Source organism: Telmatherina bonti (genome assembly GCF_933228915.1).
Source record: "Telmatherina bonti genome assembly, chromosome: 13".
NCBI classification, from domain to species: Eukaryota; Metazoa; Chordata; class Actinopteri; order Atheriniformes; family Telmatherinidae; genus Telmatherina; species Telmatherina bonti.
The window spans coordinates 8,857,872-8,873,011 of record NC_136611.1 but is presented as its reverse complement, the minus strand read 5'-3'; the positions used below and the strand labels follow the sequence as shown (position 1 = coordinate 8,873,011).

The window sequence follows — 15,140 nt, the reverse complement described above, 5'->3', positions numbered from 1 at the left end:
GAAGACAACAGTTTAAATAAAAAATAAAAAAAAAAAAAAAAGAAACAATGCATTTAAAAACAGGAAAAAGGATGCTTTCACAGAGGCTTGTCAAAACTGGAAAATTGAGTTTTTTTCCTGGAACTTAAAAAGAATAGTATCTGAAAAGTATGGTGTTTTTTTTTAAAGACATTTAGCAAGATGTGCAAAATGACACAAGAACTGGACAGGGGGAAAAAAGTGGCGACAGGTCATATTTAGAGAATGGATCTTCCCCAGAGCCTGTGATGCAACATTACTAAAGCAATGTAGGATCATCTTGACAGAAAACCTGACAAAAGGCAGTCGACATTCAAAGAGGTTTGTAATTTTCTTCAAGAAAGGTGCAGAACTATGAAAGCTAATCTAAGGTTCAGAATGTCTTGAAGAATAAACATGGTTATACTAAATACTGATTTTCAAATATTATGAAATATGCAAGAAAAATTAAAGGCGACTGTGGGGAAATCTGACTCAGAAAACACAGCAGACAGCTGTACCAGACAGTAAAATCAGTCTCCAGAGGAACTGTTAAAAGCAATAAACTGAAATTAAAAATACTTTATTAATCCCCAAAGGGAAATTTCAATATTGTAATTGATAATTAACTCGAAGAGGGAGGTCTAGTTCCAGAGGCTGATGACTGCTGGGAGGAATGATCTTCTGTATCTTTCAGTCTTACAGCCGACCTGAAGAAGCCTGTCACTGAACATACTTTGTTGTTCCATCACTGTGTTGTGGAGAGGGTGTGAAGAATCCTCCATCTTCATCAGCCTGTGCAACATTCTGTCATTGCTGCAAAGGTGAAAATTGTTTCTAAAATCATAAAGCAAGTAGTACAATTCCCTTATTGTCAGCCCCAGTTACTAAAATAAGGTGTCTGGACACAAGTGTGTCAATGGAGCACGTGTTTGTAGGAGGGACGGTCTGATTGACAGTAATTCAAACAAATCAGATTTCACTCTGTCGTGATAAAACTGCGCCCTCTGGCGGTCACTTGTAGCTTGTGCTGTTTGTGACATTCAAGTGCTGAGACATTACTGGGAAAAACGGGTCACCACGATGTAAAAGCAGAATAATCTGAAGTATCTGGTTAGTTGCCTTACCTCCTAATGGACATGATGTAAATAAAGCCACAGACTTACTAATTTGACTTTTTTTTAAAAATTCTAATTTATGAAAACAGAGCGAGAATTTGTGTAATCCAGTTTGGTACTTTCAGCCATTAGTGGCTTTGAAAGATTTAGAAATATAACAAACTGTAAACGTGTCCAATAGTAAATTTTACCTTTTTTTTTTTTTTTTTTTCTCAAGAGTATAAAATTATATTTTAAACCAGTTTTGTTGAAAGATTATTTTTCTGTGCGACTTGACATATCTCCGATGGAACTTGAACGCGGCACATTTTAGTTGCTCCATGGTCTGCAAGTAGCGGTTTGACTGCAGCCGAAATAAACGCAAACATGCCCGTTGATTTGAGCCTGTGGTCTGGGCCTCTCGCCCTGCAGGAGGTCGAAGAAAAGCCTGCGAAACCTCTGACTATTAAATACGACTCTCTGGAAATCGACGAACTCGGCAAAGTGCTCACTCCAACACAGGTTAGTCGGCTAACTCATGTTGAATGCTAGGCTAACAATAGCGTGGCTAGCTGAGCTTTCATTTTAAGCTGTATTGCAAACGCAACACACGTGTATTTTTCCACCTCCAGACAAACAAAACCAGTTTAGGGAATAAACCGGGAAATGTATGTGCCTGTGAATGCTTGCCAACAATGTACTGGGTTACATAATTCCTCCGGCAAGCCTCCAGCTTGAACACAGAGCTGCTTTTAGACTAATCGGGTGAAATTGGGACAATTTTTCTCACCGCACAGTGGTTGAAAAACACTGCATTAGAAGATAAATCTGACCTTTAACCATAACACTTGTTCTGCATTGCGGCCTGTTTTCTTCTCCAGTTTTTCAACTTGAGATATTGATGGACCTTTCATCACTTCCATGCAGGCATAGAAGTGGAACAGCGTCCCCAAGTGGCAGTCTAAAGTAATTAACATGGCTAACTCCATTGAATTCACCTGCAGGTGCAAAATCGACCCACCTGCGTGGAGTGGGAGGGATGTGACTCAAGTAAACTGTACACTTTGGCCCTGACCGACCCTGACGCTCCTAGCAGGAAAGACCCTAAATTCAGGTTAGGCTTTTTACTCCATGTCTGTCTCACATTGAATTAAAAACATGATCTAAGTGATGGTTTTCTCTGTTGCAGTGCATAAATGTACTCAAACAACTCACAGCTAATCTGTAACCTTCATCGTCTGAATTTTTTTTTTAGGCATTTATCTTCAGAAGCATCTCTATGCATACTATGTGTTACATTATATAATATTTCTCCCAATTTCACTAAAGGGAGTGGCACCACTTTTTGGTGGTCAACATGAAGGGGAACGATGTGTCTTCAGGCTGCGTCATGTCAGACTATGTGGGCTCGGGTCCCCCTAAGGGAACAGGTAATAAGATGGGTTCTTTAATAATTGGATCAGGGAAACTAAATATTTAAACTTGACCAAATTAGTATGTTCGTTTATATAAAATCTCTCAGTAAAGTTAAAGTTAGTGTCATCTGAAGATTAAATCATTCTGAAAACCTTGTTTTGTATTGAAATCCTTCAGCAGTGCAATAATTAAGACCTGTTGCATCCTCCTGTAGGTCTCCACAGGTATGTGTGGCTGGTATATGAGCAGCCAGGCAGCCTGTCCTGCTCTGAAGCTGTCCTCACAAACTGCTCTGGGGATGGCCGTGGCAAGTTCAAGATCCAGAGCTTCAGGCAGAAGTACAACCTGGGAGCCCCCGTGGCAGGAACCTGCTACCAGGCTGAATGGGATGATTATGTTCCTAAACTGTATGAGCAGCTTGCTGGAAAATAAAACTTAGTGTTTCCACAGAGATGTCTGTCGACAAGAAATCCCCATATTTACAAGACGCAGAAAAACCCTGAAGAAAAACAAAGCACTTTTGTGCCACTGGAAAGTATCTTGTTTTCCGACTGTTGCCTCCCCCATGTTGCCACGGAAATAACGGCTTATCATTAAGTTACTCACTTGCAATAAATCTGTGAAAACTGTATTAGTCACATTTTTTTCTATAAGCTTCTCTGCAAGTTAGATTTTTATTAGAAATATGAAACATTTGACTTTGCTTCATTGTTAATAAAAATTGGGAATTAAGTTGCATTTAAATTTACAGTTCACTTTTTTCACTGAGGCACACAAAGAACCAAAATGTTTTGTTTTTTAAAAGCCCATATATTAATACAAAGTCCATCTTGTCAAAGTATCTTGAATAGAAATAAACACAAAAGAATTTTATTATCTTTCACCTGGGTCTCTTTGGATGAACACAGAGCTGCTTTTAGACTAATCGGGTGAAATTGGGACAATTTTTCTCACCGCACAGTGGTTGAAAAACACTGCATTAGAAGATAAATCTGACCTTTAACCATAACACTTGTTCTGCATTGCGGCCTGTTTTCTTCTCCAGTTTTTCAACTTGAGATATTGATGGACCTTTCATCACTTCCATGCAGGCACTGATTCCTTTCTGATCACAACCTGGTTTCTCCCAATAGATGTGATCAAGAGAGATGAGGCAGCAATGTAGCCAGAGATCCTTGCTTTGGAAAACTAATTGATGGGTGACGAAGCTGCATCATCGAACTACAGTTTTAGTAGAACCTTCCAGATTGATTTATTTCTCAGAATAACTTTAAATCTCTAGGAAAAGACAGAAAACAGCCATGTTTGTAGAACCTTGAGCAAGCCACCAATCTTTCATGAATTGAAACATCCTTTAAAATCTTTGATTTCAGGGTGATTAGTGGGAGAAAACAGGTGAGGCGTGCCTTTTATTACACAACAGCCATTAAATGTTCTGTAATATAGATGCAGCAGCTTCACAACAAACTGAGCTTTTGGTCAGTTTTCCAGTGTTGAGGTCAGATTTTGACACCATTTAACACCAACGGCTGCACCTTTTGTTTTTACCCCACACTAACACAGTACATGAAATACCATTTTAATCAATAATAAACTCCAATTAAATCCCTTGAATTTAATGAAGTACTTTCATTAATTGGATAATAGACTTATTTATCCATAAGTCTGGTAAATGTAACCTGAACCATGGGTAATTTCAGACTAAAATGGCACTCTTGTGGTACGAGGAATTCACATTAGACATCTTTATTTTGTCTGATGAGCACTTTATTTACAAATATAATTAAAAGCTCTGACGGATTCATGCTTTCTTGAAACCTGGAAAAAAAATTAAAGTGCATGCAATAATAAAGCATTATACTGGTCTGGTTGATAAGAAAATACACAGCTTGGGAGTTGTGTAAAGCAAAAGGGGGCTGGGAAGGAAAAAAAAAAAAAAAAAAAAATGTTGACAAATGACTGGGCCTCCGATATGATCTGAGGAGGGGCGAGAAAGACAAAAGCACTTTTAAAAATCCTTTTCTGATTCGAGTGACGGTTAAAATACAATACGAAAATAAGTAAAAGCTCTCCATAAATCCATCTATACACAAAGTACAAGCCGCCCCCCCCCCCCCCCCCCATTCGCCCTCCTCATGAAGCCCTTTGTGCTTGCTGGGAGTTCACGTGTCACATGTATTATTTTTCACATTTGCTGCCAGTGCAGAGAAAATCACAACACAGTCCGAGTACCATGATTCAGCCGTCCTCCAGTAATCAAATTCACCTGAAGGAGTCACATTTATTCTATCAGCGTACTTGTATGTACATTGTGATATTTGTGTCTTATAGTATCAAATTATCCAATTTTCTTCCTAAAAATGTTCGCATGAATAAATACCAAAAGTGTTGAAAGAAGCAGCACAGAGAAACGGCTGCGGAAGGATCAGCGGCTTGATTTATCGCTTCGAGATTTTTTTCCAAATTTTATATTTTTTGCAATGCTTTAAGACCGAAAAGAAAAAAAAAAACAAAACAGAAGAATAAAAAGGAAATTCAGCTCCGGGAAGAGTGGAGCGGGTTTCTCTCATCGTACTGCCACTGCCCTCATGTTTCTCTCCCTCCTTCTCCTGGTTTCCACTTGAAGTCGCACCAAAAGTGTCGTCATTGCACCAGAAACACTGTGACTACGTTATTCTTACAAAACAAGACAACTACAGGAAGTTATCCAGCATTGTTTTTCTCTTTTTTGTCATCTTGTGACATCACGAGAGGCAAGGAGGGGGAGGAAGTTTATGTAAGGTTTTTGTTTTGTTTTTAGGGGGGGGGGGGGGCTGAAACCTGCCCAGAAAACATTTCAGAGCCGGTTTTATTTTTGTTTTTTAAAAGTCTTGTGTTTTTTGTGTGTGTGTGTGTGAGGGCATCAGCAGCAGTGAACACCTGCACTGTCAGGCCAGGTGACATCGAAAGGAGAAGAGGGGCGTTCTGAGGCAGATGGACACCCGGAGACGAGGAGGAGATGGCGGCGGCGAGGACGCCCTTCATCTGTAGTCATCCTTGGGAAAGTCCAGGGTGCCCAGGTTGCCGAAGCCCAGCCGCATGCTCTCCATGTCGAAGCTGTCGATCTCCCGCTCCTGGCGCTCCAGCAGGTGTTTGATGCGGTCGGTTCGCTCCTTCTGAAGGGAAACCAGCTCCTCTTCAATCTGCAAAACAAGAGATGCTCGGCGATTAGTTCATGACCTCCTCCATCTGATACGTATGCTCTGTTCATCCTGCACCTAAAAAGAAATCGTTCATAGTTAAACATGGACGTTCGTTTTTGGCTACTTTCCATGTAAAAGTGTCCCAGTAGGACGTAACCGTCAGTCAGCGCGTGTAAAATTAATACAGATTTCTATGAATCATTTATCTGAAGATGAAACTAAGAGAAGATGAAGACAAAATGGCAGCATATTTAGATTAATTTGCTTTTTGTAAAAAAAAGATGATTTAATACAGTTTGGATTATACGCGGTATGTAAAATGGTCATTAACCTGGATCATGCTTTTCATAAGTCACACGTTGTTTTTGGGAGGCTGTTTGTCCATCGTGTCTGTTTTCATGTCTAAACCTAAAAAGTGACATAATCATCCCCCTAAAATGTATTCTGTCTGCAGCGTGCAGGAGCTGACTTGTGTTTCTGTGATCAGTGAAGCCTGGAATGAGGACTTTGCACCGAAGTTGTGTTTGTGTCTGGCTGAACTTGGTACACATACACACACACACACACACACACACACACACCTGCAGGTACAGACAAAGAACTGCATGGCGCAATACGGCAATCTGGCCAACTACTGAGCATGCACAGAACACTCTAGACTCTGACCATGAACCGAACCGGAGGACAATAGTGTTTCTAAAACCATGACATCATCTCAGCACCAGCGTGCAAACCTGAGGAGCCGCCAGGAGATGGCAACAAACCACCACGGCGTGCACCGGCTGCGCTGAACCCAGCACAACCGGATCGGGGTGGCATTTCAAAGACCGCTTCTTTTGTTGTCGGAGAGCTGTCTACTAGACGGTAGCAATGACGTCGGCTCAGTTTGGAAGGAAGTGCACTTGTCTTATCGCATGTCATCGGCATACATGACAGGTTGCCTTAAAAGCTACAATAAAGACGACAGGGGTGTCTATCAGAGAGGGGGGGGGGGTCTTAAAAAATAACTGAGGGGCAAAAACTGTTTAAACTGTCACTTTTGTGCAAAATGATCACAAAGCTCCCAGTCTGCCCTTAAATGTTGCAGATGTTAATAAATAAAAACAAAAATCACTGTACTGCGGAGTTCTTATTGGTGCGCATGAGCCGTGCAGATCAGACAACAGACGGGGTTCTTTTTAGGAAACGGTAAACTGAACTGATTGTTTTGGAAATGAAAGATGAAAACGACTGTTGTAATAGCAGAAGAGCTCTGTCGTCTGTTGTCTGCACCCTGAAGGGAGTCATGCCACTGTCATCACCACCTGTGGCGAGGGAAATCTGCATATGTGCGTGTGTCTGAGGGAACATGTCAACGTCTTTCTGGGTCACCTTTCACGCTCGTGCTGCCTGCCAACATGGATGCAAATATGTTTCTGGATGCGTTCGCTTAAGCATCGATGCAGACCAGTGAAATACTGGTCTACACATACAGAGATGTGGTGTTTTTAGAGGTTTAAGATGTTTTTTCTTACCTCCTGTATTAGTTTACTAAGAAAAAAAAAACATCTTTTGTGAGGGTACAGTATCTGTTAAAAAGTTCCAGCCTTTTTTTTTTTTTTTTTTTAAACAAGTCTTTCAAGCGTTAAACTAAAAGATGGAGATGTATATCTGAATTTCAGAACACCAAAGCTGCACTCAGGTGTGTGTGTGTGTGTGTGTAAGAAATGTTCACCTGTCTCTTTGTAGCTGATTTCTTAAAATGTAATCCCAAAAGATTTTTTTTTTAAACATAATTTTTCTGTTGTAAAAGTAACTTTTTCTTTCAATAATTACAAATTCCATCAGGTGGGAGCAAGGATTGGACAGATCTGAAATAATTAGAGGAAAGATTTTAGATTAATCTCCACAATGAAGGTGCTACACTGAGCTGTTTCTGGATTTAACTTCTACATTTCTTAACCTCTTTCTGTGTTTCATTAGAGGACTAATGTGGTTGACATTTCACGGACTCGAAACGTACGTCCTGCGGAGAAGTAGAAATGCGTGACTCCTTAGAAATAAAGGAAAAAGTCTTTCCGCCAGCACACCTTTTGTTCCAGATGAGCCCGGCGCAGTGACACCTTCTGCTCCAGCTTCTGCTGCTCGCGCTCGTGCTGCGCCTCGGTCTGCATCTTGATCTTGCTCTGGTAGGCATTGAGCAGCTCCATCTCCTGCTGCAGCTGCTGCCTCAGGGCCTGGCATTCGGCTTCCTGGGCCTCGTCCAGACGCAGCTGACATGGCCGATCGTGGACCGCAACAGGGGAGGAGAGAGAGAGAGAGAGAGAGAGAGAGAGAGAGGCGGGAGAGGGGTGAAGGACGAGAGAGACAGGAGGGGAGGGAAGGGGGAGGCAGTGACGAAGGGAAGAGAGGAAACAGAAGGGCGTCGGGAACAGAGAGGACGTAGAGAGACGGTGGAAAGTGAAAGGGGGGTGAGAGGGTTTGGGAGAGTAAATGAAGTGGGACAGAAATATACGGATGAGATATAAGGGAAAAAAATGTTTATTAATAAGCAACAGGTCTGAAGAAACTTTTTCAGATTCTCCATTCATTTTTTTTGGTCATTTTTCAATATTTGAATGTGTCCATTCACCGCTTGCGAGGCCATCATCTCGTTGATGCTCTGCTCATACTGCTCAGCCAGGATGGCCAGCTTGCGTGTCTGCTCATCCTTCAGGGCCTTGAGCACCGTCTTGTGCTCTGCCTTGGGCGTAACTTCCATCTGGTGGTGGCGCAGGGCCTTGTACTGCTTGGTCTGCACCTTGCATGTGTCCTGAAACTGCTTCTTTATCTGCAGCTCCAACGCCTGGAGGACAGGACAGAACCAGAGAAACACGACACGGCTGTCAGAAGACACGGATCATAGAATAAACAGACTTAAACTGATCTGCACCGCCTTTAAAATGTAAGAAACCAGCGCTGCTGAAGGTTAAAGGGCTAAAATAGCCACAGGGTTAGCGCTTTGTTGCCCTGAAAACTAAATTAAAATATAATGAAAGATGGAGATGACACATTTTGGGTGTTATTACACTACTTTTTCTAGTTTAATTCATTACATTCAGGTTGCATCACTGCTTAATCAAAAAGAAGTGAAAACAAAAGTGGTTGCCAGTCGCTTGCGCCATGATGGATCAAAGTCATCACTTCAAAGACATCTGAAATTTTTCTAAAAATCCTGGCAGCGAAAAGCTTCTGAAAACATTCCAACAACCGAGAAATTCATCACCTAAAAAACTAAATTGCGGCTGCGTGGACTCACTTTGAGGTTCTTGGGCTGCTGCCGGAGCTCCAGCACATGCTTGCGATGGAGTTCGCGCTCGCGTCTGTTGTTGTACTCGATCTGGTTCTCCAGCTCCGTCTGGTGCTGCAGGCGGATCAGGTCCATCCGCAGCTTCTGCAGGGTCTTCAGCTGCCGCTGCTCCAGCTCCTGCGTGGACTCGTCATGGCGAATCAGCATGGCGTGCTCCATCTCCTTCTGAGTCTTCTTCTTGTTCAGCTCCTTGGTGCAGAAAGGAGAGGCGGAGGAAGCAGGAACGGGATGATTTGTAGAAGATTTTTATTGATTAACACGGTTTCTGTTTTAATGTTCATATTTTCATTTGTAGAAATCAATTTATCTGTTTCTTATTTGCAGCCTGGCAGCATCAACAGGTGTTATCAGCAGCTGAAAGATCCATAATCATCACACATTAAATCTTTTCCATTCATTTTAACACTTTGTTTGTGCATTTTCCCACAGGAAGCTTTTTGGACCCTGTAAGACTTCCTCCAGCTTTTCAGATTATGGCATTGTTGGCTTGCTTTACTCTGTAATAATCTTCTTATAGAACAATGGGTGTAATTATCACAAACACACTGCTGTTTGCTGTGAAAACGTCAAGCTGGGTCTTCTCCAAACAACCATAATAAGTTGATAAAAAGTTTAGTTCTACTTTAATTTGGCAGCTTTTGACTCCAAAACTGGACATTTCCTGTTTCAAATGCATCTTTAATTCATGACTTTGTCAATAACAATTATATTTGTTTGATATGTAGATTTTCCACACCTCGCGGATCTGTTCCTGCTCCAAATCGTGCCTTTTAATCATGACTTTGCGCTTGAAAGCGCGGCAGTTTTTGTCGTAGAAAACCCTCTGCTGGGCCAGGAGATGAGCTTCTTCCTCAGCCTGGGAATGCTGCATGTTCTCCTTGTGCTTTGACAGACGTTCCTGCTTCTCCTTCTTGGGTGTGCTGTGGTCCTCATTCATCTCCTGAGTTTGTAAATAAAGTAGAGATTCAATATTACTATAAACAGTCTTTTAAAAATAAGTGAAAAAATTGATAAGTTGTTTTCATTTTGGATGGGAGCAGAAAGGGTGGAAAACACAAGTGTTCTAAATATGTTGTGATTGTGGAAGATGAGCCTTTATAACGGCGAACTTCAGTTAACCTCTCATTTTGGCTGAAAAATGACATTTTACAAAGGAAGGTTGGGAGGGAAACGGCCAATTCTATTCCCTCATCGTACAAGTTCTTTTTCATGGGCTTTAAGGTAATCTACAATTGCACTAATGCACTTAACACATGAGCCTGATCCCTGCTCTCTGTGGTGTCTAATACTGCTGCAGCCCACAGTTGGAGGGAAATATCTCTCCCTGCCAGCGATGCTTTCTTTTAGCCGTGCTGACCTAATTCTGGTCACTTATCTTGTAACCAAAAACACAATGTATCACACTCCCAGCCCACAGGAGCATTCTCTGGACTTTGTTTCAAGGTTGTGGGGGCACCTAAATGCTCCAGTGTGCACGCTTTTATGGCTCCCCTTGTTTTTTGTGTGTTTACATGTGTAGGTAACCTGGTTAGTAGGCTTAGTGACTCAACAAAAACTTCCACTTCTGAGGTACTGAATGTGCATGTTTGAATGTAGGAGGGCTGACTCAACGGTAAACAGAACACAGGAGTGTGTGTCACACATGAGAGGCGTATGCAGGAGCCCGCCCGAGTTGGAAACCAACAAACCTCCTTAATCTTCTCCTTGCAGAGTTTGTACTGTTTCTTCTGATTATCCAGAAATGTGGTCAGCTCCTTCTTCTGCTGGGCAACGATCTGCTGCTGGAACTTCTTCTCGTCCGTGAGCGCCGTCTTCGTCTGCAAGAAAAGTGATCCAGAGGGGAAAATGATGGGGATATGTTGAGCTGTTTGATTAGGATGAATATTAGACAGAGAGCACGTCGCATGCACAAATACAGCCAGGTTTCATCGTTAGCACCGACTAAATAAAACTAATGGTTTAAGATTTTATTATCTCTACCAATTAAAAGTAAAATTGCTAAAAAAAAATAAATAAATAAATAAATTTTTGTTTTCAGTTTTCATACATTAAATAACAACAAACATAAAAAAAAAGAAAGATAAAACCATGATCTCAGTCTTGTTTGATTTGAAATGAGGATTTTTCCAGGTATTACTAAATATTATTGATTACAGTATAACCAGTTAAAGTGACCCAGATAAAAGTGATAAATGAGTTTCTTTTCCATCACGGACGTATCTCTAACATGTTTATGTAACTGTTTAGGCTGACACGCTTGTCTATAGGAACAGATTACACTATCTCCTTGGCTGGACTGGCACGCTGTGCGCTAATCACACAGATATGCAGCTTGTTTTTCCAGGCCTGACATTATGTGACCCACTTCTGCCCCTTGTGCTTCATCATAGGTATCAATGAGTGGCAACAGTGTGTAAAAATACAACCAAAATTTTCCAAAGGACTCGATGTCAGGATGAACCTAACAAGTTTGCCTCCTCCGGTGTGTTTAGAGTCATAACTCCAACATCACGCCCACCCATTTTTTTTTATTTTTTATTTTTTTTAATACGTTCATTTCCAAAAGCTGGCCTCACACCTCCTTTCCAACTGTTGCGTATGGTGCACATTGGTCGGTGTGATCATCTGTGAAAGAGCTGGCAGATTTTCTGTGCTTATACATCCACTCATGCCCTATGACCCCCCCTCCACCCATCACAAATCCCACCTCTTTCTCGCTGTGCACTGCGTGGCGTTTGGCCAGCTTCTCCAGCTCTATGTAGGCATTGTTGGCCTGCGTCTCCACCTCCTTCTGCAGCTTGAGCCGGTGTTCATCCATCTCGGACTTTAGCTTGTTCTCCAGGGCAATCAGCTGCTTCTGGTGCTGGCGACGCATGCGCTTGTAGCCCGACATCTGCTCCCGCAGCTCACTTTCCTGCTCATGCTCGTGGATCTGCTTGGTCACCTGTTGAGAGGAAAGAAGGAAAAAGTCATGAGGTCCAAACACTGTGACAAAAAAGTAGAAGAAACAAAATAAACAAAGCAAACATGCAAGCATCAGTAGAAAAAAAACTAATAGGTGTTCACAAACAGCAATCCTTCACAAATAGGCTGTCATTGAATTCATTTATTTGGCTTAATTTTGCCCAAAATATCTGAAATCAGAATTCATTAAGTGAGGCTTTTCTTATTTATCATAGACCAAAGCATTTAGAAATGTAAAACAGATATATAAAACACTGAGAAATTCCCCAACAGAGCCCAACAAAAGCTCTTTATTCCTCACCAACCATTGCACGTCACAACAAAACAGGCAAACAGAAAATCTAAAATGTGCTTCAGCCAGCTGGAACAACAGAGACAACATCTAAAAAATGCTCATAACTAAATTTAATCTAACATTAGGACCATATTAGCCAATCTTAACACCTTCTTTCACAACACTTTAAACCAAAATCGACACCCGATGCACCAACCTCAGGGCAGAAAGGGTTTTCCACGTCTAAGTAGTATTCACTCCGCATCTTCTCATAACTTCCACCTGAACTCCTCAGGCCAAACATGATGGCGACTTTAGCCAATTGCACCAGCATCCAGGAACCTTGTGCAGCATCCTATGCCCGACAGAACCCTGCCTGAGCTCCGATGCCACCCTGAGACCCCCCTCCGCTGGATGCTGAACCCACCCCCCCACTCCCTTTCTTTGGTTCGCGCCCTGGGCACGCAGCGGCCGAGGCAGACGTGTGAACTGTGAATGAGGCAGGCCGACTCCACGGGCCAACAAGAGCACAGAGCTGCTCTTTAGTAAGGCTAACGCTAAGCGGCGGACAGCAGGTGGGTCACATGAATACCTCATTGAGAAAGAGTAAGAGAAGTTAGAGCGGGGGAGAGTGGGGGGGGACGTCGGAGAGGAGTAGGCCGAGAGATGAGGGGAGGGAGGGTCCTCGCAAAAAAAGAAATAGCAGATGGAAAATGGCTGGGAGAGCGTTAAATGGGAAAAGGAAGAAAAAAAAAATAGGCAAACACGGAGAAGGAAAATAAGAGCAACTTCAAGGAAAACAGGGGTGGAGGGGGTGGGAGGGGGGTGGACGTTGAGCTCCCCTTTCTCCTTAATCTGTGTTGAATCAATACCCCTACTGTAATAGAGCCTCCCAATCCTAGTCACTTGCTTCGCCGCCACTCTGCATAGCGCCACAAAGGGCCAAGTCACGTCATGTGATGGCCTCTTTCACACAAGGCTGTGGGACTGGAAAGGAGATCATATTCAGGGAGAGGAGGGGAGGAGGTGGTGGGGGGGGGGCGCATGCAGGCTAAAGGTGAATGGGATCAGTGGGAATTGAGCAGAAGACATTTTAAAATTTTTTGATTTAGCTTACTTTGCTTTTAAAGGTGACGTGAATCATCATGCTGATGTGCGTGACCTCGTAAGGATGGCACAAACTCTACAAAACATCAGCTGTCTGGTTAAAAGCAACAGGCTGACTGCGGTCACCAACGGTGACTGGAAACAAGATTCCAGCTCTCCTTTCATATGGGGCTCAGCTATGATGACACACTTTATCATGAGATTCGTAGAACTGGTTTCTCTCTTGATCTGTGATTTGAATACCACCCTTCTCTCTAAAGAGCAACACAATCATTTCAAGCCAGGAGAGAAAAAGCAGAGCGGATGTTGTTGAACATGATGGTGGCATATGGTGAAGTCATCTGGATGAACAGGGGAAACAAAAAAAGCCTCCACAGACTTGTCTGTAGGGTCTTGTATTTCTGTGGATGTACAAATAGCCTTGTTTATCTGTGAAAGAAAGAGTTGTGTGATTTGTTTCCATGGTTTATCTGGTTGACTGCTTTAAGTTAAACATTTCAGTTGCTAGAAGGAGCTGGCTGATGGGGACAGAGCATGTTTTCATGCTTCTTACAATGAGCTGGAATCAGCTGTCAGCTCACAACCTGCAGCCAGAAGAAGAAATTAAATGAAACATGTTAGAAAAACAGTGTTTCTTGCTTCACTTTGCACCTTTCTCATATCCTTCTCACTTCCTTAAATGTTTTTCCTCCTTCTGCATTTCCTTTTCCACACATTACATGGATGAGTTGACATTTGTCTTCCCCTGCTAAATCCTTCATCCATCCTCTTCAGCTGGACCATTTTTTCCCCACTTCTTCTGGTTGCACACTCCGTTGGAGATGAGTGTGTCACGTTTCATTTCTCCCTCCTCGTCCTTTGTCATTCCAGATTTCAATCATCACTGCTTTTTTTTCTCACCTCTGATTAAGCATCCTTCCCTGCGACTTCCTTACTTCCCGACATTTTTGTCCTTGATCATGACTTTAGATTCAGCCATCACCAAACACCTTCCTTTCACCTTTTTCACTTCTAAGGAAACGCCACGATTTGTTGATTAATAATACAAGATCAATAAATCTCATTTACCTCATATTTAAAGCTCGTGAAATCGTGTTAAGTGGCACCATACTATCATCATTTTCCCGTTTCCACACTAGCAATCTGTCACCCCTCACCATCTAGACCCCCTCAGTCATCGCTCCCTCTTTCTCTTTGTCTACCTGCTTCCAGTCTCGGTGAGCCGAGGCCAATCTGAGGACGTCTGCGCTCGGCAGAAAGAGATGATGTCACCTCTTTCAGCGCCGGCAGGCAGCACCGACTCTGTCACACAACAGCGATGCTGAGCTTTACATGATGTTGCTTCAATTCAAGACAAATTCCACAGTGTGAGTAACCGGAGTCGCACGCATTTTCAGTCTTTTACTCCGACTTTAATCCACAGCATTACAGAACCGGTATAAAATGTTTTTGAAATGGGTTTGTCTAAAAAAAAAAAAAAAAAAAAAAAAACAAGGTTTCAAGGAAACAAGAAAATGAAAGAAAAGCGATATTTACTCTTGTGTGAGAAAAAGACACTTAAGAGAACTACTTGTTATTTATGCATGCATAGAGTTTTCCTTAAATATAGGCTTAATGTTCCTGTAAACCTCTGATAAATCCAGCTTCATTTCATGTAAAGAGGGGGAATGTCGGCTTATTTGTGGCAGGAAGAAGGTTCAAAAGGTTCAACGCGTGTCCTGAAATCATGGAAATGGAGTAAGGAAAGCGTGGCACATTGTACAATTTATTTTTGA

At 42.3% G+C, this 15,140-nt stretch overlaps 2 protein-coding genes across 5 annotated transcripts in view; one reads left to right on the top strand and one right to left on the bottom strand.

The window, feature by feature from the left end:
* Window positions 1-1,413: 1,413 nt before the first annotated feature.
* On the top strand, window positions 1,414-3,380 carry pebp1 (phosphatidylethanolamine binding protein 1). The gene is made up of 4 exons (XM_079250970.1): window positions 1,414-1,616; window positions 2,099-2,208; window positions 2,424-2,524; window positions 2,725-3,380. The coding sequence occupies exons 1-4, from the start codon at window positions 1,482-1,484 to the stop codon at window positions 2,940-2,942; spliced, it is 564 nt and encodes a 187-aa protein (XP_079107096.1). The 5' UTR covers window positions 1,414-1,481; the 3' UTR covers window positions 2,943-3,380.
* Window positions 3,381-4,310: 930 nt separating this feature from the next.
* Window positions 4,311-15,140, bottom strand: part of taok3a (TAO kinase 3a) — a 72,951-nt gene continuing 62,121 nt past the window's right edge. For 3 of the 4 annotated variants that reach the window (XM_079252104.1, XM_079252106.1, XM_079252105.1), the window contains exons 15-21: window positions 11,728-11,964; window positions 10,709-10,837; window positions 9,757-9,960; window positions 8,970-9,209; window positions 8,304-8,516; window positions 7,762-7,944; window positions 4,311-5,692 (exon numbers count right to left, since the gene is read on the bottom strand). In XM_079252104.1, the coding sequence (XP_079108230.1) occupies window positions 5,531-5,692; window positions 7,762-7,944; window positions 8,304-8,516; window positions 8,970-9,209; window positions 9,757-9,960; window positions 10,709-10,837; window positions 11,728-11,964 (1,368 nt within the window). In that variant the 3' untranslated portion in view covers window positions 4,311-5,530. Of the gene's footprint in view, window positions 5,693-7,761; window positions 7,945-8,303; window positions 8,517-8,969; window positions 9,210-9,756; window positions 9,961-10,708; window positions 10,838-11,727; window positions 11,965-12,475; window positions 12,661-15,140 lie in introns of those variants that run through there. The other variant, XM_079252107.1, reaches the window with a different exon arrangement.